The sequence below is a fragment of the Pelodiscus sinensis genome, chromosome 4, assembly GCF_049634645.1.
Source record: "Pelodiscus sinensis isolate JC-2024 chromosome 4, ASM4963464v1, whole genome shotgun sequence".
NCBI classification, from domain to species: domain Eukaryota; kingdom Metazoa; phylum Chordata; order Testudines; family Trionychidae; genus Pelodiscus; species Pelodiscus sinensis.
The window spans coordinates 27,271,171-27,294,861 of record NC_134714.1 but is presented as its reverse complement, the minus strand read 5'-3'; the positions used below and the strand labels follow the sequence as shown (position 1 = coordinate 27,294,861).

Here is a 23,691-nt window from a genome sequence, read left to right as displayed (position 1 = left end):
CCCTTTTCCAGTCTTCTGGAATTTCTCTTGTCTTCTGTGACTTTTCAAAGATGATAGCTAATGGCTTAGATAACTCCTTCAGTATTCTAGGATGCATTTCATCAAGCCTTGGTGACTTGAAGACATCTGACTTTTCTAAGTAATTTTAACATGTTATTTTCCTATTTTCACTTTTAAAACTACCTCCTCTTCTCCAGTGTTCACTCTTGTAGACATCCAGTCACCACCAACCTTGGTGAAAACAGAAACAAGTCATTAAGCACTTGTGCCATAAGCACATCTTCTGTTATTGTTTTTCAAGTGCAATTTCATGATAAGTCAACATTTCATTTACAAGATTGTTCATAATTTTTTTAAAAATGTTCCTGTTCTATTTTACAGAGCAAAAACAAATTTTCAACCTATGTTGTTGCTTCAGGACTTCAGTATGGGGCTGAAGAAGGAATATTTCACTACTTTTTTAAGGTAGACTTTTTCAAGATAATTTGGTGACATTTAGTTTACTATTGCACAATTCTTAAGGCAAATTGAAAAGGAATTTTAAAAACTTCTAACAGTAGTATTACTGTACATTGAATGTCTCTACAATCAAGGCAGAAGTCCTGATCCAGTGCCTCTTGAAGTGCATTCTCGTGGGCTAGACTTAAAACTTAAATTGACATAACTGTTTTGACTCACAGTGTGGAAAAAATACACACCCTAATTGACATAGTTATTTTGGCAAAATCCCCATTGGAGTCACAGCTATATTGACAGACAATTACCTAATGTTTGGGGAGATATTACTGTGCCAGAAGAGCTCATCCTTCTGACAACACATGCTGTGTTGATATTATGGGACTATACTGGCATAGCTATGCCAATATGGAATCACAGAAATTTAGAGTTGGAGGAGAAATTGAAAGGTCATCCAGTCCAGCTCCCTAGCAAATTCTGTCATGCCTGTGCATCTAAGCTATGACATCATAGGCTCTGTAGTGTGAACATGGCAACATTGATCAGATTTTTACTTCAAAATACATTAAGTCATTCTTCAGTTTTTCAGCAGTATACCAGTATATCCTTTGTTGGTAAAGGCATATCTATCATGGAGTTTCAATGGAATATGCAGCCTGCTTGAAAGGATTAAAAAACAATGATTTTTTTTTCAGTATAATGTGATTCCCCCCCCACCCCCAGGTTTATTTATGTCTATGTTAATTTTATATGCTTTGGGATATTATTATTATTAATAATAATAATAATAATAATAATAATAACAACAATAATAATAACAACTAATAATAAAGCTTTCCCAAAATTGAGCACTACTGTAAAAAATGCCCCTAAATTTGTAAGCTCATTATAGGCTGACAGTCAGCTGCTCACAGAATTGATTATTCTGCTGTGGCTGACACACATATCCAAAAACTGAACATTAAAATCCAATATGTACCTCGTTTCACCAACTGTACATATGTTCATTTTTGCAACTCTGATTATATATGACTCTCTTGTTTCATTTGTATTTATTTTCAGACAGCTTGGCTTGGTGAGGTTCCTGCAATACCAGTTTTTGGAGATGGAAAAAATTTTATTCCAACCATTCATGTTGTTGATTTAGCAGCGTAAGTATGCTTTTTAGGGATGGCCTGCCTTAGAAATGTTTAATACTTATATATGTGCCAAAACCATACCTAAAAGTGGAGATTTCAGATAGCTGCTACCATATATATATATTTTTACTTTTTATTTTTTAAATTGCAATTATACCACAGTTGAATCACATCATTTTGAGGCAAATGGAGTTTTAAATATTTCCAGGATGAAACAGGCCTTCTGTAAATAATATCTTGCTGTAATATTTAGGTCATGCTTTCAGGAAATTCCTAGAAATACCTTGTCCAGAACACAGCACCAGTTAACCAAATAACATGGAACTACACCACAGTTTTTTAAACCAAAATGGAAAGGATAAGGAGTAGTTTGGTGTATGTATATTTTCTAGAGACATTGCTCCATATTCCTGGATTGTCTTGGCCAAACTGAGATATCTAGTTATATTATCATACAAATAAAAATCAACATGAATATAGCATGATTTGGAACATTTACCTTCAGAGTTCCTATATGCTCTTTGCCTTGGGATATCTTTTATACTATATTTCACATTACAGTCACAATATTTTCCCTTTCACTAAAGGTCATTGATTCAATTTGCTGTATTGCAGAGTGCTACAAAATATAGCAGATCATAAGCCAAGAACTCTCTACATTGTGGCAGTGGATGAATCTATACATACTCTTCAGGCCATAGTTAAGGTAAAACAGTTAAAAGACTTTTTTGTTGTTTTTGTTCAGGTATCTTTTTAGTCCTGTAAATCCTCAGTTCTTACTTTGTTAAAAATCCCTGAATCTTGACTCTTTTTGAAATTCTTTGTTCCTTTGAACTGTAGGAATATAGTTTGTTCCTTTGTTTGACCAAGTTCCTTGAAGCAGAATCCAGCAAAGTAATCTGGAAGCTGCTATGAAGTGATTTTGGCTATCTATTATTTTAAAGTGCTTTAGAGGTAATTGGCAATTTATTTGCCTACTTACATTGAAACCTGAACATACAGGCAGTCCCCGACTTACGTGGATCCGACTTACGTCGGATCCCTAGATACGAACGGGGTGAGGCAACTCCCGCACATGCGCAGCAGCATTCCCGGGGCTCGCTCACCTGGGTCCTAGGATCCTCCTCCTCCTCGGGCCGGCTCCGACTGGGGTCCCGCAGAGCTGCCGGGCAGAGGAAAAGTGCCTCCCCACGCCCGCTGCCCCCCCCCACTCCCCTGCCAGCAACAGGCTGCCCCCTCCCCTGAGCAACAGGCTGCCGAACAGCAGACAAAAGCAGCCTCTCTGCCCCTCCTCCCCTCTATACATGCCGGGCTCCCAGAGCACAGCAGCGTCCCCGGGGCTCGCTCACCTGGGTCCTAGAATCCACCTCCTCCTCCTCTTCGGCCGGCTCCAACTGGCCTCTGCCTGCAGCAGCTGGCCACAGGGACAGGGATCCCGCAGAGCTGCCGGGCAGAGGAAAAGTGCCTCCCACGCCCGCTGCCCCCCTTCCCCCCCCCCCCCCCCCCCGCGGCCTCGCATCCTGCATGCCTCCCCCCTCCCCCCTGCCAGCAACAGGCTGCCCCCTCCCCTGAGCAACAGGCTGCCGAACAGCAGACAAAAGCAGCCTCTCTGCCCCTCCTCCCCCTATACATGCTGGGCTCCCTGGGCAAACAAAGACTCCACCAAAACAAACAAAGTGCTGGCCTCATTGTGTTAGCAAAAAAAGGACCCTCCTCCTAGAACTCTGGGTGGTGTGTGGAAATAAAGCTATTAGCTCAAAGCATGGTGCAGAGCTGTTTGGTATTTGATGAGTTACTCCTTTAGTCCTGAGTTTGTCACAGGGACAGAAATAGATGTGAAATCTTCTGAACAGGGGAACAGACAGCAAAACAAACATTAGAGGGGAGTTAACCTTTCCCTATGCTATCCAAAACTAAAAAAAATGTTTGGCTAGAGTTTCCCCTACAATATGTACCAGTTCCGACTTACATACAAATTCAACTTAAGAACAAACCTACAGTCCCTATCTTGTACGTAACCCGGGGACTGCCTGTACTGGCACTGAGAATTTCAGATGGTAAACCAGGAATAGCAGAGTCTTTTGCTGGTAGTCTGCAGAATGAAATATTTTGAGAACCATGTAGTGGGAATATTGGGAAGGAAAGCAGAACCATGATTGGCTCTTGGCTTTACAATGTGGTTCATGAAATAGAAAGCTTGCAACGTTCCTATCTTAGTACAGGTTGCTAAAAGGATCTGATATACAGTTCAGCAGCGGTATTCCATCATGTCTCTAAACTTGCACTTGTACACATATGTTCTTTAGATTGCTAAGTGTATCAAAAGTATGAGTTAGTTGAATACCAAATTTAAAGTGTACACAATATTGTTTTCTGACAGTGTATTAGCAAAAACGTTGGACCAGGAAAGATCCAAAAGATTCCAAGAGAAAATGCTTTCTTAAGCAAAGACTTAACGGTTAGTATTTTGTTTCCTTTTTCTAATATCTTCTTTAAAGAAGAGACACAGACACACTCACCATGCAATGTATACTTTTCTTATTGTTTAGAAAAATATGTCAACAAAAGTGTATAAACTATATTTAGAAAAGAAAACAAAGAAACAGGTTATAAACCTCACAATAAAAAACAGAATGATGGGGAATTTTTTCTAGTATGTGGAGCCTGATCCTAAGGTTCTCCAGTGACCATACTGGAATTGATATGAGTTGAGGATGTTAAGCAGCTCATAGGAGACCCACATAAAACTGAGCCGTCACATAGGGAATCAGATGTAAATAGTGTTAATTGTGAGCTATTGTGACTAATCAGAACATTTTTTATTCTGATTAGTCAAAAAGTTGTGGAAGATATGTATAGTTTTTGTATTACAAGTAACTCAGAGTAAACTAGGTAAGAAATGTCAAAGGCACTTTGGAATGTGTCCCTTTAATATCTCAGTGCAGGATACCTGGGTGAATATGGTCTGTGTAACACAGGTTCTTCTAGCCTTAAAATCTATGAATAAGAACAGATTTAGGAGTTAAGTGAGATGGAATTAATGACTGCATTTTCAATGGTTACAGTAACAAATGCTCTCGTATGCTAGTCTGCAGAATGGTGTTAGGACTGGGAGAGACTAACAATAAATATTAATCTCGCTATATATTTTAGAGATTTGTGTGTGTGTGTGTGTGTGTGTGTGTCTGTCTGTCTGTCTGTCTATGAGTCTGTTTGTTCAAGAACTCTTCCTAAATGGTAAGAGCTACGACCACCAAATTTGGTATACAGCTTCCTCTTATCCTAACTTAAAGCAAGGTCAAGGTTTGGTTGTTCCAGAAAAATGGACTGTACCTGGAATTTGATTGTTTTCCATAACATGGAAAGGGAGGTGACTGAACAGAGGGACACTATACTCACAGTCACCACTGTAGGCAGTATGTGCAGGGAACAAGTATACTGTAGAGTGATCACAGGGGGCAGCTGCACCACCAAGGCAGTGTCCAGATGGGAACAGGGCTCACCATCTTGCCTGCCACCAAGCCAAATAAATTGCCCCTCCACCCCAGCTCCAGCCTCCCACCATTCTGCCTTCAGCCCCATTGCTGAACCAGGGGGGAGGAGAAAGCCTCACAGGAGGAGAAAGTTAGGAAAAAATTCCTAACTGTCAGGGTAGTTAAACACTGGAATAAATTGCCCAGGGAGGTTGTAGAATCCCCATCTCTGGAGATATTTAAGAGTAGGTTAGATAAATGTCTATCAGGGATGGTCTAGACAGTATTTGGTCCTGCCATGGGGGTAGGGGACTGGACTTGATGATCTTGCGAGGTCCCTTCCAGTCCTAGTATTCTATGATTCTATGTTTCTCACTGGGCCACTCAGCACAGCTACAGCCCTGGCCTCCACTGCAGGAAACACAGCCTGTGCCCCCACTAATTCCTCAGTTAGAATTACCTGTTACTCCTCCTGGAATGAGTCCAACCCTGAACAAAGATGATTGGTTCACGTCCCTTGATCTACAAGATGCGTATTTCCATGTGACAATACACCCAGCACACAGATGTTTTCTGAGGTTCATCGTGGGCACGCAACACTTTCAGTACAAAGTCCTCCCGTTTGGCCTTTCCTCCACACCCAGAATGTTTTCAAAGACACTTGCGGTGGTGGCAGCGTACCTTCATCGTCAAGGCATCATGATCTTCCCATACCTGGACGACTGCCTGATCAAGTGCACTGTCGGCCACTCAGGTCACACAACACTTATTCACAGATCTGGGCCTTGTATTGATCGTCCTGAAGTCTTCGCTCATACCACAAAAATCCCTCATGTTCATTGGGGCACGATTAGACTCTGTGACAGCCAGGGCCTATCTTCCTACAGAAAGGTTTCACAATATTCAAAACCTCACACAGACATTGTCCATCATCCCAAGAGCGTCAATATTTATGTGCCTCCAACTCTTGGGACACATGGCGGCGACGATATATGTAGTGCAACATGCCAGACTACGCCTCAGGTGTCTGCAACATTGGCTGCCATCCATATATCGTCCGGGCAATTGCGACATACACAGGCTAGTAGCACTGCCACTGACAGTGAAACGATCCCTCGCGTGGTGGAATTCTCCGACCAACATGCTCTTGGGTGTTCTCTTCCACCGTCTGCATCCCACTGTCCAAGTTACTTCGGACGCCTCTCTTCTAGAATGGGGACCCCACTGCGAGGGCAAATTCACTTAAGGCCAATGGAATACTCCGGAAGCCCTGCAGCACATCAAACTTCTGGAACTCAGGGCAGTATTCAATGCATGCAAGACATTCCTTCCCAAGATCCATGGTCAGAGTGTTCAGGTCTTCTCTGACAACACCAGGGCCCAATCAAGGTCCCTGTGTGCGGAAGCCATGAAGCTATGGAACTGGTGTATCAACCACAAGATCACTCTCATGGCAACATATCTACCTGGCAAAAACAATTCCATTGCATACGCCTTGAGCAGACACCTGTTTCCTCAACAGGAGTGGGAACTCAATCACAAAGTGGTCCTTTCCATATTCCAATGCTGGGGGCACCCCAGTATAGACTTCTTTGCCACAGATAACAATACTAAATGTCCCAGATACTGTTCCAGAGCCAGTCTGGGCCCCAAATCTCTGGGGGATGCATTCCTGATCAGCTGGGCTCACCACTATCTTCTCTTTGCCATCCCTCCTAGTCCACTTCTCCCCAGAGTGCTGAAGAAGATAATCGATGACAGGGCAACGGTGATACTAATAGCGCCCTTCTGGCCCAGACAGACCTGGCTCCCTCTTCTTCTGCAAATGTCTCGCCAACCACCTTATCCACTACCCAAATGGCCGGATCTGCTCATGCAACCAGGGATGTTCATGTCACAACCGCAAATCGACCGAATGCACCTCACGTCATGGTTCCTACTTGGTTCCATAGCGCAGAGGCACTTTGTTCACAAGAGGTGAAACATATATTACTTCACAGCAGGCGTGACTCCACACGAAAGACTTACCTTCATAAGTGGCATTGGTTCCATTCCTGGTGTGCAGCCAACAGGTTTGATGCGATGTCCACCCCACTCTACTACATTCTGGACTATGCCCTACATTTGCACCAGTCTAAACTGGGTCTTTCATCCATTAAAGTCCATCTTTCAGAGATTTCCGCATTCACACAATCAATTGAAGGGTTTTCAATTATGTCTCACTCGATGACTAAATGTTTCCTGAAGGGATTAATGAACTTACACCCTCCGCACAGAAAACTTCCTATGCTGTGGGATCTTGAGTTTGTTTTGGACACTCTCACGTATCCACCCTTTGAGTCTCTAGCCACATGTGACATTCAGACTCTCACCATGAAGGTGATATTCCTTCTAGCCATAATGTCGACAAGACGAGTCGGAGAATTGGCAGCTCTTTCAGCCGATCCTCCATACACTCTCTTCACCAACCAAGGGGTAATACTACGCTCACACCCAAAATTTCTACCGAAGGTGAATTCACAATTTCATATTAACGAACCTACAATACTCTCAATTTTTTACCCCAAACCACATGCAACGACTCACGAAGCCCGTCTACATACCTTAGACGTCTGCAGGGTGCTCGCCTTTTATCTGGATCGGACTCGCCCCTTCCGACAATCCCAACAGCTCTTCCTGTGCGTCGATAGGAAATCTAAGGGCCAACCGTTGTCTTCACAGCGGATATCTAAAATAATTGTGAAATGTATTACTACGTTCTATACTTTACGGAACAAGTCCATATCAACGCCTATTACGGCTCATTCCACTAGAGCAACGTTTACTTCTCTAGCTTTTCTCAAAGGAGTCCCAATACAAGACATGCACCATATGGTGACATAGTCTTCAGACATGACATTTGCTAAGCACTATACCGTCAATGCAATTGCTCGAAAATCAGTACTGGCCTTTGTGGTGTTGTCCACAGCAGACAGCTCTTAACTCCGATCCCCCCTCTCCAGATGAGGCTACTGCTCTGTACTCACCTCAAGTGGAGCACCCACGGGGATATCACCGAAGAAGACGAAGTTACTCACTGTGTGCAGTAATGATGTTTCTTCAAGGTGTATGTCCCCGTGGGTACTCCACAACCCACACTCCTCCCCTCTTTGGAGTTTCTCCTTATGTTTTTCAGGAGTGATCCGGTTCGGAGGAACTGGCGGGAAGCCAGACTCAGCGCAAGCTAACAATCAGCACGAGCAGTTCTTCTTCGAGTTGTTGCTCATGTACATTCGAATTAGGTGTGTGCACAGCATCTTCTGGAGTGTTTTCCCTAGCAGTAGCCGTAGCGCCAGCAGGGCGCCTCTGGAGTGGCGCCACCATGGCGGGGCATAAGTACCTCTGCCGACGCTCCCCCACCTCAGTTCCTTCTTACCACCCGTGACGGTCATTTGAGCGTGTCTCTCTGTTAGAACAGTTAATGGTTCCCATTTCTCTTAGTGTTGTAAATAGTTCTAAATAGTTCAATTAGTTAGATAGTTAGTGTCTCTTTGTTTTTCTCTTCTCCACCATTGGGGGTGAGGAATGCCAGGGCCACAAGGCTCTAAGGCGTGCGCTTTCTGCGTGAAGTTTATGCCCAAAGGAGACCCTCACGATAGTTGTCTGAAGTGTCTGGGTGAGGGCCATCTTACAGAAGCCTGTAAGATCTGTAAGTCGTTTAAGCCATGCACTAAGAGGGAGAGAGACTCTCGTTTAAAATTTCTCCTCGTGGAGGTGGCGTTACAGCCGACACCGACTGGGCACTCTGCGGTGTGTAGTGCACCGGTGTCCACGTGCAATGCTCCATCTTGAGAGCGGGCCTCAGTATCGAGGGCTCAGCACCGTTCTCACTCCCCGGCACTGAAGAGATCAAGAGCGTCCCATGGTAGGTCTCCGAGCCGGAAGTCCAAGTCGGGCCTACACCACGGTGCCGAGTCTCTGGGATGCACGTCTCCCACGGTGCGGCATAAGCGAGCGGGACGCCCATCCAGTCCAGGGCACCTGCCCTTGCACCGCCCCTCCATGCCGGACACTTTTGAGGCAGCACATGATCTTATTAGCCTCGCTACCTCCTCTCCGTCATCGGTTGAGGCGGAGAAGTCGAGGTCGCCTACACCGGAGGCCGTGTTGGCACTGGCTTTGCTTCCACACCGGCATGACTGGACGGCACCGGTCGCTTATGCAGCGGGTCCGTCCCCTGTGGGTCCAGTACCACTTGCCTCCACATCGATGCCGACCTCGACGCAGGCCACCAGGCTTCACTCAGCGCTCGACTGGGCTTGGCCTTCCTCGGTTCTGGGACCTCTTCCAGACCCTGTCTTGGCTGCACCGGTACCGTATCAGCTAGGCCTTGTGGCACCATCTACGGCACCGTCATCAGCACCAGTGCTGAGCAGCTTTCCTGGGGTGCTGCCACAGTCTTCAGCACCGGGCCCTTCAGCATCAGCCTCTTTGGCACCGATGCAAGTTTTGGCACCATTACAGGCACTGGCATCGACCCCGTGGGCATGCCGATGCCGCCATCGCTGGTAACGTCAGTCTCTTCGAGGTTCGTCTCGCAGCTGATACCGACTTCGACAGCACAGCCCTGCACTGTGTTGGCACCACAACCAGCACCGAGACCTGTCTTCCCAGCATCGGCTCCACCCCCGGCACCAGGACGTGTTCTCCCGGTGCCACAACCGGCTCCACTCCCGGCACTGGAACTGGTTCTCCTGGTGCCGCAACCGGCTCCACTCCAGGCATCGGGACCTGTACTGGTGCCGCAACAGGCACCACAACCGGCACCGGGACCTGTTTTCCCGGTGCCAGCATGCCCTCATCGCACGCACACAGGCAAACCCGAGTCTATGGCCAGGTTTGCCTCCTCCCTCCCGCTTGGTGGCAGGGCATTCATCATCTGTGCCTCCCTGTCCTGAGTCTGACTACTCGTCGGATTCTGATGCGGCCTCGTTCAGGTCAGAGTCCTTGGGGGCTTCCTTGAGTCATAGATCCCGTTCCCGGCACTGGCGTGATCGTTCGCATGTGCAGCAGACTTGGCCGCCGCAACCGCAGTGGCCCTTCTGGACGCCGTAGGCTTACCACCAGTGGCAGGGGCCTCTGCCCTCCTCTGTGGTGTCCGGTGTCTCGGGGCATCGAGCGCAACCGTTGGCATCGCTGTCACAACCTCCTCCTTCCTCCCAGAGGTCGGTCACTACAGATGCCACTGCTGAGCTACAAGCCTCGATGCCGGAGCCGCTTCCGCAAATGGTGCTGCTTGCCCAGCTGGCTCCTCAACCGGGTCCTGCGTTGGATCCGGTACCGATCCAGGAGTCGTTGTCATCTTCATCTCCTAGAATCATAGAACTGGAAGAGACCTCAGAAGGTCATCAAGTCCATCCCCCTGCTCTAGGCAGGACCAATTCCAACTAAATCAACCCAGCCAGGGCTTTGTCAAGCCAAGACTTAAACACCTCTAGGGATGGAGACTCCACTACTTCCCTAGGTAACCCATTCCAGTGCTTCACCACCCTCCTAGTGAAATAGTTTTTCCTAATATCCAACCTGGACCTCTCCCACCACAACTTGAGACCATTGCTCCTTGTTCTACCATCTGTCACTACTGAGAACAGCCTCTCTCCATCCTCTTTGGAACCTCCCTTCAGGAAGTTGAAGGCTGCTATCAAATCCCTCCTCACTCTTCGCTTCTGCAGACTAAACAGACCCAAGTCCCTCAGCCTCTCCTCATAAGTCATATGCTCCAGCCCCCTAATCATTTTGGTTGCCCTCCGCTGGACCCTCTCCAATGCGTCCACATCCTTTTTGTAGTGGGGGTCCCAGAACTGGACACAATACTCCAGATCTGGCCTCACCAAAGCCGAATAAAGAGGAATAATGACATCTCTGGATCTGCTGGCAATGCTCCTCTTAATTCAACCTAATATGCCATTAGCCTTCTTGGCTACAAGGGCACACTGTTGACTCATATCCAGCTTCTCATCCACTGTAACCCCCAGGTCCTTTTCTGCAGAACTACTACTTAACCGGTTGGTCCCCAGCTTGTAACTATGCTTGGGATTCTTCCGTCCCAAGTGCAGGACTCTACACTTGTCCTTGTTGAACCTCATCAGATTTCTTGTGGCCCAATCCTTCAATTTGTCTAAGTCATTCTGGACCCTATCTCTGCCCTTAAGCGTATCTACCTCTCCCCCCAGCTTAGTGTCATCCGCAAACTTGCTGAGGGTGCAATCTATCCCCTCATCCAGATCATTAATAAAGCTATTGAACAAAACCGGTCCTAGAATCGAACCTGGGGGCACTCCACTAGAAACCGACCACCATCCTGACACCGAGCCGTTGATCACTACCCACTGGGCCCGGCCTTCTAGCCATTTTTCTATCCATCTTACCGTCCATTTATCCAATCCACATTCCCGTAACTTGCTGGCAAGAATATTGTGGGAGCCTTTATCAAAAGCCTTGCTAAAGTCAAGGTATATAACATCCAGTGACTTCCCCATGTCCACCGAGCCAGTTACCTCATCATAGAAGCTAATCAGATTGGTCAAGCACGACTTGCCCTTTGTGAATCCATGCTGACTATTCCTAATCACTTTCCTCTCATACAAGTGCCTCAAAATGGATTCCTTAAGGATCCCTTCCATGATTTTTCCAGGAACCGAGGTAAGACTGACTGGCCTATAGTTCCCTGGATCATCCTTCTTCCCTTTTTTGAAGATGGGCACTACATTTGCCTTTTTCCAATCATCCGGGATTTCTCCCGATCTCCACGACTTTTCAAAGATAATAGCCAAAGGCTCCTCAATGACATTTGCCAACTTCCTCAGTACCCTCGGATGCACTAAGTCCGGACCCATGGATTTATGTACATTTAGCTTTTCTAAATAGTTCCTAAACTGTTCTTTACCCACCACGGGCTGTCCATCTTCATCCCATCTTGCGTCACTTAGCGCAGAAGTCCAGGAGCCGACCTTGTCCATGAATACGGAGGCAAAGAAAGCATTGAGTACTTCAGCTTTCCCCACATCTGTCACTATGTTACCTCCTTCATCCATTAGGGGCTGCACACCCTCTCTGATCACCTTCTTCTTGTTAACATGCCTGTAGAAACCTTTCTTGTTATCCTTCACATCCTTAGCCAGTCACAATTCCATTTGCGCTTTCGCCTTCCTGATAACCCCCCGGCATTCTCGAGCTATACCTTTAAACTCCTCCCTGGTCATTTGTCCAAGTTTCCACTTTTTGTAAGCTTCCTTTTTGTGCTTAAGTTCACCAAGGATTTCCCCTGTAAGCCAATCCGGTCTCCTACCATGTTTGCCTCTCTTTCTATGCGTCCTGATGAAGCCTTGGCGGATCCCGCACCAGCGTTGCCTGCTATGGATGCTCGAGTGCATCAGGATCTGCTTAGGCTTCTGGCCTCCAATCTGGGTGTCCCAGTGGAGCCAGTAGTGGAGGACACGGACCCCATGATTGACATCCTCTTGGACGATGCCCCCACCTACTTGGCTTTGCCACTTAATAAAACTGTGGCCAAGATTACTAATGCCCTGTGGCAGACCCCAGCGTCCCCGACCCCTACCGTAAAGGGAATTGAGAGGTGCTATTACGTTCCCCAGTCGGGGCACAAACACTTGTACTCCCAACCTGTCCCGGGGTCCTTGGTCGTTCAGGCTGTGGCTCAAAAGGAGAGGCTTCCCCAGCTGGGGCCATCCCCGAAGGCTAGGGAGCCCAAACGCTTTGACCTGATGAGCCATAAGGTGCATGCCACTGGTGGGGTGCAACTCCGCATTGCTAACCAGTAAGCGATGCTGAGTCATTGTGCTTATAATACATGGCAAGCAGTGGATAAGTTTAAGGATAAGCTCCCTGCCGAGGCCGTGAGGAGTTTGCGGCCATGACTTTGGAGGGCAGAACCATCGCCCGCACGGCCCTTCAGGCCTCCCTGGACGCTGTTGACTCTGCAGCCCGCATCATGACGTCGGGTGTAGTTATGCACCGTGGTGCCTGGCTGCAGGTGTCTGGAATACCTCCGGACATCCAAACTACGATCCAGGACCTGCCTTTTTACGGAAAAGTGTTGTTTTTGGAGAACACGGACTCCAGGCTTCATACGCTTAAGGACATGAGGTCTACTCTCCGGTCCTTGGGGATTTACACACCGGCCCCGCAGCGTCGTCAGCTGCCCTACAGACAGCAGGGGCGAACGCAGTCCCAGGTCCCCCGTAGGGATTACTGGAGACACTGTCCTCGTGTCCCCAGTGGGGCTGCGGAGGGCGGCTGCGGGCCCCTCATCCGCAAGGGGTCTTCAACATTGCCCAAGAGGGGACAACTCTGTGGGGTTGGTTAAGGCTCCTCCCAGCAGCCCAAGCACCAGTTTTGATGGGCTGCTAGAGAGTCGCGCACCAGCCTCCCACCCTGGCCCCCTGTTTGGGGCCAGGTTATCCCGGTTTGCCCACGCCTGGGCAGAAATCACCACTGACACCTGGGTTCTAAAAATTGTCAGAAATGGCTATACCATCCCCTTCCTGGGCTCGCCCCCTTCCAACCCGCCCGCCCCGTCCCTTTTCAGGGACACCTCTCATGAAGGCATCCTCCGTCAGGAGGTGCTAGCGCTCCTCCAAAAGGAAGCTGTGGAGAGGGTCCCCTCACATCTGAGAGGCAGAAGGTTTTACTCCCGGTATTTCGCACTCCTCCCCAGAACCAGGTTTCTGTCCATAGTGAAGCTGGTCTCCGAGTTAACCCAGTTCCCCATCACGACCGCCTGGGTCTGTTCGAGGATGCTGGGACACATGGCGGCATGTACGTATGTGGTACGCCAAGCTCAAATGAGGCTCAGGCCTCTGCAAACCTGGTTGGCAAGGGCATTCAACCAGTCCAGGGGTCTCTGAGACACAGTTCTCACAGTGCCTCCAGAGGTAATAGCCTCCTTACAATGGTGGACCCAGGAGGCGCTAGTGTGCAGCGGGGTTCTGTTCACTGTACCTCCCCCCTCACTTACACGGGACACAGATGCTTCCAACCTGGGTTGGGGAGCACACCTGGGGTGTCACAGAACCCAGGGTTTATGGTCCCCTGCAGAGCGGGCTCTGCACATAAATGTCCGGGAGCTCAGGGCAGTCAGGAGAGCCTGTGAGACCTTCCTGTCAAGTTGGTCCGGCGAGATTGTTCAACTTTCGTGGACTTCTCTTTCTGAGTGCTCCGACCCCTCCTCCTTGAAGTGGGGTTGGCTTGAAAGTCACCTAATTCGAATGGACATGAGCAACCACTCGAAGCAGAAAAGAACGGTTGTTCTTCGAGATGTGTTGCTCATGTCCATTCGATTCCCCTCCTACTTCCCCTTAGTCGGAGCGTCCGGCAAGAAGGAACTGAGGTGGGGGAGCGCCGGCAAGGGTACTTATGCCCCGCTATGGCAACGCCACTCCAGGGGACGCCCTGCCAGTGCTATAGGTACCGCTAGGGAAAACGCTCTGGAAGACGCAGTGCACGTGGTGCGCACACCTAATTCGAATGGACATGAGCAACACATCTTGAAGACCAACAGTTACAGGTAAGTAACCGTTCTTCACGCGCCCCACGCATGCACGGTCCGGCTGGACCATCGCTGACAACTCTCCGACCTGCGGCGCCGGGGTGAGCCCAACACTTCAAGTGGAGCACCCCCGGGGACATACACCTCGAAGAAACATCGTTACCGCACAGGGTGAGTAACTTCATCTTTCTGGTTTCCACATATGGTCATAAGCCAGTGATATAATGGCTGAATTTCCAATACTTTATGGGAATATTTAAATTAAAAATAAAACCTGTTTTCATTTAAATGTTAAATATCTTGAAAATATTAATTTTTGGTTTTCCAAAGCAGGATCCCTCCCTACTTCCTCTAATTTTTTAAAAAATAAGACCTACATCTTGGCTATTTGGCAGTGTCCCTTTAATGTCAAAGAAGGAATTCTGCAATTAAATGTATTTTTGCTCCTTTAGCAAACACATTTGGACATGTTATTTGTGAACTTGCGAATGGAAGCTATTTGCTTGAAGGAGAACTTCAACATTAAGTGGGTTGCTCAGGCAGGACTGGTGGAGAATATTGAGCAAGTCCTCAAGGAATACAAACAAAGTCGGGGATTACTGGTAATTATTTCCTGTATGATCTCATATTTTTAAAGAAAAATGTATAGATATACATTGAATACCAATATTTGTAATGCTAGCAAGAGAGATAAAATAAACTGACAAATACAACATATTGGGAACAAAAATTGAAACAAAGACTGAAGAGCTAAAGAGAAGAAATGCTTTTCCTGTTATTACTAGAACTGAAATCCTTCAGGTGAAATAATATTCTCTGCAGAGGGCTGTGGCTCTAGAAATAGCTCTTTCTCGTGATATACCATAATATGGTACCAAGTGCGGAGATCATGGATGTTGGAGGCCCCCTATTTTGAATTAAGTGTCTACACAGCACTTAATTCAAAATAGCTATTTCAAATTTGGCATTACTCCTCATAGAATGAGGTTTACCTAATTCTAATTAAGCACTTCGCTATTTCGAATTAATTTTGAAATAGTGGTTTGCATGTATAGACGCTATTAAAGTTAATTCGAAATAACGGCTTTTATTTCGAATTAACTTTGCAGTGTAGACATACCCATAGACTCTTTTTGCCTACGAAACCCCTGTGGAGCATCCACACGTGCCTTTTTGCAGAAGAGCAGTAGTGCAAAAAGGAATTCCTTGTGGGCAGAGGAATAACTCTACCAGCCCTCTGTCCTGTCAATTTACTGTATTTTTTTCTCCAAAAAATGCGCTTGAGGTGTGGACGCTCTGCTGGTTTTTGCACAAAAAACATTTGTTTTGTGCAAAAAGCTTGTAGTGTAGTGCAAAAAACTTTGAGTTCTTTTTCTGAACCTGTTCTTCTTCAGAGGAGTGAGAGGAAATGCTTCCAGAGCCCTCCTGGCCAAATTGGGAAGGAGGACTCACTGCTAGATTGAGAGTCACTTACCTATTACCTGCATCTAACACATCTTTATTAAGGCAAAAGCTTGCAGCAGGTAGTGATGAATTAAAAGTGGGAAGCTCATCAGCATGATCTCATTACGGTTGCTTCCAACAGTAGACAATACAGTTTCAATCTCCCTTTGCTATGTGATAGAAATGTAGCCGTGTTAGTCTGGGGTAGCTGAAGCAAAATGCAGGACAATGTAGCACTTTAAAGACTAACAAGATGGTTTATTAGATGATGAGCTTTCGTGGGCCAGACCCACTTCCTCAGATCAAATAGTGGAAGAAAGTACAGGCAGTCCCCAACTTACGTGGATCCGACTTATGTCGGATCCCTAGATACGAACGGGGTGAGGCAACTCCCGCACATGCGCAGCAGCATTCCCGGGGCTCGCTCACCTGGGTCCTAGGATCCTCCTCCTCCTCGGGCCGGCTCCAACTGGGGTCCCGCAGAGCTGCCGGGCAGAGGAAAAGTGCCTCCCCACGCCCGCTGCCCCCCCCCACTCCCCTGCCAGCAACAGGCTGCCCCCTCCCCTGAGCAACAGGCTGCCGAACAGCAGACAAAAGCAGCCTCTCTGCCCCTCCTCCCCTCTATACATGCCGGGCTCCTGGAGCGCAGCAGCGTCCCCGGGGCTCGCTCACCTGGGTCCTAGAATCCACCTCCTCCGCCTCTTCGGCCGGCTCCTCCGGCCTGCCGGCTCCAACTGGCCTCTGCCTGCAGCAGCTGGCCACGGGGACAGGGATCCCGCAGAGCTGCCGGGCAGAGGAAAAGTGCCTCCCCACGCCCGCTGTCCCCCCCCCCCGCGGCCTCGCATCCTGCACGCCTCCCCCTTCCCCCCCTGCCAGCAACAGGCTGCCCCCTCCCCTGAGCAACAGGCTGCCGAACAGCAGACAAAAGCAGCCTCTCCGCCCCTCCTCCCCCTATACATGCTGGGCTCCCTGGGCAAACAAAGACTCCACCAAAACAAACAAAGTGCTGGCCTCATTGTGTTAGCAAAAAAAGGACCCTCCTCCTAGAACTCTGGGTGGTGTGTGGAAATAAAGCTATTAGCTCAAAGCATGGTGCAGAGCTGTTTGGTATTTGATGAGTTACTCCTTTAGTCCTGAGTTTGTCACAGGGACAGAAATAGATGTGAAATCTTCTGAACAGGGGAACAGACAGCAAAACAAACATTAGAGGGGAGTTAACCTTTCCCTATGCTATCCAAAACTAAAAAAAATGTTTGGCTAGAGTTTCCCCTACAATATGTACCAGTTCCAACTTACATACAAATTCAACTTAAGAACAAACCTACAGTCCCTATCTTGTACGTAACCCGGGGACTGCCTGTAGTCACAACCATATTTACCAAAGGATACAATTAAAAAAAATGAACAAATATGAAAAGGACAAATCACATTGCAGAACAGGAGGGGGATGCAAAGGTGGGGGGGAAGGAAGGAAGGTAAGTGTCTGTGAATTGATGATATTAGAGGTAGGGAGAGTGGGATGTTTGTGAGTTAATGGTATTAGAGGTGATAATTGGAGAAACTATCTTGGTAATGGGTGAGATAGTTCAAATGTTTGTTAAGTCCTTTTTGGAAAGTGTCGAATTTTAACATGAATGACAGTTCAGAGGATTCCCTTTCAAGTGCAGATGTAAAAGGTCTTTGTAGCAGAATGCAGGTGGTTAAGTCATTGAGAGAGTGTCCTTTCTGGTTAAAATGGCAAGAAACTGTTTTCTCTTTGTGATCGTGTCTGATATCTGTTTTGTGGGCATTAATCCTTTGGCGAAGTGTCTGAGATGTTTGCTATGCAGATTCATGTACAGGCAGTCCCCGGGTTACGTACAAGATAGGGACTGTAGGTTTGTTCTTAAGTTGAATTTGTATGTAAGTCGGAACTGGCGTCCAGATTCAGCCACTGCTGAAACTGACCGCAGGTTCTGACTTACATACAGAATCAACTTAAGAACCCCAAGCGTCCCCAAGTCAGCTGCTGCTAAAACTGATCAGCAGCTGATTCCAGGAAGCCCGGGGCAGAGCAACTCTGCCTCGGGCTTCCTGTAGTCAGCGCTGGTCAGTTTCAGCAGCGGCTAAATCAGGACGCCTGGGGCAGAGCAGCTGGGGTGCTGCTGGGTTGCTCCAGTAGCGCCGCTCCTCGGCACTACTGGACCAACCCAGCAGCACCCCATCTGCTCTGCCCCAGGCGTCCTGATTCAGCCGCTGCTGAAACTGACCAGCAGCGTCTGAATCAGGACCAGAGCAGCTGGGGTGCTGCTGGGTTGGACCAGTAGCGCCCAGAGCGGTGCTGCGGGACCAACCGGCAGCACCCCAGCTGCTCTGCCACAGGCGTCCGGAGAAAAGCCTAGTCTGCTGGGGGGGGGGGGACGTACTAGCTGCGCCCCCCCCACCCCAGCAGACCAGGAAGACACGGGCGGCGGACCGAGATGCACCGCAGTCCCGCCGCCTGGGTCCTCCGCGGCTTTGCTCCCAGGGAGACTGGGAGCAAAGCCTCTGAGGACGCCGGCAGCGGGACAGCCGCGGGGCGTCTGGGCTGTCCCGCTGCCGGCTTCCCCCGCGGCTTTGCAAAGCCTCGGGGAAGCCGGCAGAGGAGCAGCCCAGGCGCGCCTGGGGTGCCCCGCTGCCCGAGCCCCCCCGCAGCTTTGCAAAGCAGCGGGGAAGCCGGCAGTGGAGCAGTCCAGGCGTGCCAGGGGTGCCCCGCTGACCGAGCCCCCCCCCCTCGGCTTTGCAAAGCCGCGGGGGGGGGCTCGGGCAGCGAGGCAGCCCAGGCGCGCCTGGACTGCTCCGCCGCCGGCTTCCCCGTGGTTTTGCAAAGCCGCGGGGGGGGGGGGAGCTCGGGCAGCGGGGCACCCCAGGCGCGACTGGACTGCTCCGCCGCCGGCTTCCCCGCGGCTTTGCAAAGCCGCGCGGGGGGAGGGGGGATGAGGGGGGGGCTCGGGCAGCGGGGCAGCCCCGCTGCCCGAGCCCCTCCGTGGCTTTGCTCTGCGTCTTCCTGGTCTACAGACCAGGGAGACGCAGAGAAAGCCCCAAAGTACACGCGCGGCAGGACCGCGAGGTCCCGCAGTCCGTGTACTCTGTGGCAGCCCCGTTCGTATCTGCGGATCCGACATAAGTCGGATCCGCGTAAGTCGGGGACTGCCTGTATAATTTTTTATCTTTTTATACATCTTTATTAGTTCCTCATTTCCATGTCCATGCTCATCCACTGACATGACAGTATAGGTTTCAAGTTAGCTCAAATCAGTTTATTCTAGCTTTGTGGCTACTTTATTGTTTATTTTTCTCACACACATGATTACTCTGTAATTTCTTACACACGCACAATTCGAATCATGTATCTTAAGTAGACCCTTAATATTCACAGCAGGCTACTATAAGGCCTAAATATGCCTTTACTTCCAATGTTTATGAGCCCCATTTCTTTTTCCACAGTGTTTAAGATCCATTTTAGAACTTATAGGTAAGGATTTGTAACCCTGTAAATCTACTCCGTCATTTCTCCAAGGGCCCACTAGGACTTACTTACAAAGTTGGTTCATTAGGTCCTCCTCATCCTTGGAGTTTCTCCCTGCATAAATTCTTGGTCCATTTCATAGAATCATAGAAATGTAAGGGACCTTGAAAGATCATCAAGTCCAGTCCCTTGCCCTCATGGCAAGACTAAGCACAGTCTATATCATCCTTGATAGATGTCTGTCTAATCTGCTCCTAAATATCTCCAGTGATGGAGATTCCACAACCTCCCTAGGCAATTTAACCACCCTGAAAGTTTAACCACCCTGTGTTTAACCACCCTGAAAGTTAGGAAGTTTTTCATAATGTCAAACCTAAAGCCAGCAGTTAAGCTTATTGCTTCTTGTCCTATTATCAGAGGCCAAGGAGAACAATTTTCCCCCCTTCTCCCTATGACACCCTTTTAAATATCTGAACACCGCTATCATGTCCAAATGAGGACTAATCGGTGCAGAGTTGAGTGGAAGAATGACGTCTCGTGTCTTGCTCACAACACTCCTGTTAATGCGTCCCAGAATCATGTTTGCTTTTTTTGCCACAATGTTACACTGTTGACTCATATTTAGCTTGTGGTCCACTATGATCCCTAGATCTCTTTCAGCAATACTTATTCTTAGACAGTCACTTCCCATTCTGTATGTGTGAAACAGATTGTTCGTTTCTAATTGGAGTACTTTGCATTTGTCCTTATTATACTTCATCATATTTACCTCACACCATTTCTCCAGTTTGTCCAGATCATTTTGACCTTATGCACAAAAGCATTTGCAACTCCTCCTACCTTGGTATCATCAGCAAACTTAATAAGCATACGCTCTATGCCATCATCTAAATGGTTGATGAAGATATTGAACAGAACCAGTCCCGAAACAGACCCCTGCGGAACCCCACTTGTTATGCCCTTCCAGCATTACTGTAAAGACTTGATGATTACTGTCTGAGAATGGTTATCCAGCCAGTTATGCACCCATCTTATAGTAGCCCCATCTAAGTTGTATTTGCCTAGTTTATTGGTAAGGTCATGTGAGACCATATCAAATGCCTTACTAAAGTCTAAGTATACCAGGTCCACTATTTCTCCCTCATCCACAAGACTTATTATCCTATCAAAGAAAGCTATCAGATTGGTTTGACATGATTTGTTCTATAAAAGTCCAATCTGGCTGTTACCTATCACCTTATTTTCTTTCAGATGTTTGCAGGTGAATTCCTTAATTATCTGCTCCATTATCTTTCCTGGCACAGAAGTTAAACTGACTGTCTGTAGTTTCCTGGGTTGTTCTTATTTCCCTTTTTATAGATGGGCACTATATTTGCCCTTTCCCAATCTTGTTTGTAATTTGACCTGGTTTCCACTTTTTATATGACTCCTTTTTGATTTTTAGATCATGCAAGATCTCCTGGTTAAGCAAAGGTGGACTTTTGCCATACTTTCTATTTTTCCTATGCAACATAATAGTTGCCTTTTGGGCCCTTAATAATGTCCCTTTAAAAAACTGCCGACTATCTCCAGTTGTTTTTCCTCTTAGAATTGCTTCTCATGGGATCTTACCTGCCAGCTCTCTGAGTTTACTAAAATCTGACTTCCTGAAATCCATTTTTGCCATGTCAAGAGTCACAGCTTCTCTGGAGGCTATGAAGGAAGACTGAAAGAATTGGGTTTGTTTAATTTGGAAAAGAGAAGATTGAGAGGGGATATGATAGCAGTTTTCAAGTACCAAAAAGAGTATTACAAGGAGGGAGAAAAATTGTTCTCCTTGCCCTCTGATGATAGGACAAGAAGCAATGGGCTTAAATTGCAGCAAGGAAGGTTTAAGTTGGACATTAAGAAAAACTTGCTCCCTGTCAGAGTGGTTAAACACTGGAGTAATTTGCGTATGGAGGAATCTCCATCACTGGAGATATCTAAGAGCAGGTTAGATAGCCATCTATCAGGGTTGATCTGGAACATCAAAATTCAGAACAAGTGGTTAACAAAGAGCTGTATAAGAATGCCCAGTTGCAGACTCCATTTGCATGGCTCCAGACCCATGGGAAGGGGAGGGACAGAGAGGACTGAGGTTCAAGGTGTGAGGCCATATTTACATTTCTGGGATTCCAGGATTGGTGGATTTTGTGGACCACCCCCAGGTTCTGAGGGAGGGGGGCCAGAAATGAGGGATTAAATGTGCGGGACAGAGCTGCAAGTGAATGGGATAGGGATGGGGGTGCAGGGTCTGGACAGAAGGTGGGATGCAAAAGGAGTTAAGGGTGCAAGGTCTGGGTGGGAGGTAAGGATGTTAAGTAACGGTTAATTTACTAGTTGAGTAGTCAGTGGAATTTCCATCAACTACTCGACTAGTCAATAGGCACTTCCACATTCCTCCTTTGAAATGTACAAGAGCCCCTGCTGGGCTGACTCCGGGCTGCACACGGTGTGCAAGTTTTGAAATGTACAAGAGTCCCCAGTGGGGGCTCTTGTGCATTTCAAAGCAGCAGCACAGCATGGAGTCAGAGTCTCCTGCTGACCCCAGACTCCATGCTGCGCTACTGATTTGAAATACCACACGGAATGGGAGTCAGCAGGGGAACTCCCCAGCTGATCCCGGGCTCTGCACAACATTTCCTCAGAACCCGGGGTCAGCTGGGGACTCTCCAGCTGATTCCGGGTTCCACCTAAATGCTGCGCTAAAGCCCGGGATCATCTGGGGAATCCCCAGCTGACCCTGGGCTCCACGCACAGCAGTGCCACACAGCTAATCCCCAGCTCAGTTGTGCGGCAATCCCACTTTGAAATGCCAAGGCGGCGTTTCAAAGGGGCAGTACCACACAGCTGAGACAGGGATCAGCTCTGTGGCGCTGCTGCTTTGAATGCTGCCTCAATGTTTCCAAGCAGCAGTGTTACACAGCTGATCCCAGGCTCAGTTGTGTGTCGCTGCTGCTTTGAAGTATCCTTTCTTTCCCCCTCCCGCCCCCGGCCTTTGCTGCCTTTATCTGATAGAGGCAGCAAGTGTGGGAGTTGACTAGTTGACTAGTCCTTAACATCCCTAGTGGGAGGTAGGATGCAGGAGCAGGCTGGGAGTAGAGTGTCTGGTTGGAGCAAGGGAAGGTGTAGGAGTGGGCTGGAGGCAGGGCGTCTGGGCTGGGGGGGGGAGGGGACAGGAGCAGGCTGGGGGGCAGGGTGTCTGGCTGTGGGGAGGGGGCAGGAGTAGGCCGAGGTTGTTGGGTCTTGGTGGAGGGAGCAAGTGAGGGGGTGGAGGTGCAGGGTCTTGGCAGGGGTGTGAATGAGGGGGCTGGAGGTGCGGGGTCTGGGCATGAAGGGGTGGGGGACACTTATTTGCTTTCACGCAGCATTGCAGACACTGTGTAACATGGCCTTCCACTACTCCCATTCACCAGACTGGGAGCAAAGAGGAAGCCTCCAGGAAGTGAGTCCCTGCCAGGCATTTCTCCCAGTTGGGGGAAGGAAAATGGCAGCATATAGAGCCATTTTTGGCTCCACTTGTTCCTGCATGCCAGCTCCAGCAGTGAGGCTCAGGGCTTTCTCCCTCCATTCTCTCCCCACACAGGAAGCCGGCACTCACATCCCAATCTTGCGGGGGGCCATAAGGCTGTAGCACCAGTGCTGGCTCCCTGCTGTGGGTGGAGAAAAGGGGTCTGAGCTGGAGCTCCAAAAGAGTCATATCTGTCTTCTTCACGAGCCATAGGTTGCTGACCCCTGATCTACAAGGTATTTGGTCTTGCTGTGAGGGCAGGGCACTGGACTTGATACGGTCCCTTCCAATTCTAGTATTCTATGATTCACACATGCCTACCTGACTCATAGCACTGGGACCTAACAGAATAAGGGATAGAAGGCTAGGTGCAGGCTGAGCACAAATCACTGCGATGCATGTACACTGCACCCGTAGCTCGAAATAAGATACACAATTTGAGCTACACAAATTGAATATCTTATTTTGATCTAATTTTGAAATAGCTTAGACAGCGCCAAATTTTGAAATAAAGCACTACTCTGAAATGTCCTTTACCTTCTTTCCATGAGGGTTATAGGGACTCCAGAATAGTGTGCCCATTATTTTGAAATCTGTTTTGAAATAATGGGCAC

At 48.3% G+C, this 23,691-nt stretch overlaps 1 protein-coding gene across 2 annotated transcripts in view; it reads left to right on the top strand.

Moving 5' to 3' along the window:
* Positions 1–23,691, top strand: part of AK7 (adenylate kinase 7) — an 84,464-nt gene that overhangs the window by 18,390 nt on the left and 42,383 nt on the right. For both annotated transcript variants that reach the window (XM_075926616.1, XM_075926617.1), the window contains exons 6-10: positions 382–465; positions 1,519–1,607; positions 2,211–2,301; positions 3,976–4,053; positions 15,068–15,217. In XM_075926616.1, coding sequence (XP_075782731.1) covers positions 382–465; positions 1,519–1,607; positions 2,211–2,301; positions 3,976–4,053; positions 15,068–15,217 — 492 coding nt within the window. The remainder of the gene's footprint in view (positions 1–381; positions 466–1,518; positions 1,608–2,210; positions 2,302–3,975; positions 4,054–15,067; positions 15,218–23,691) is intronic.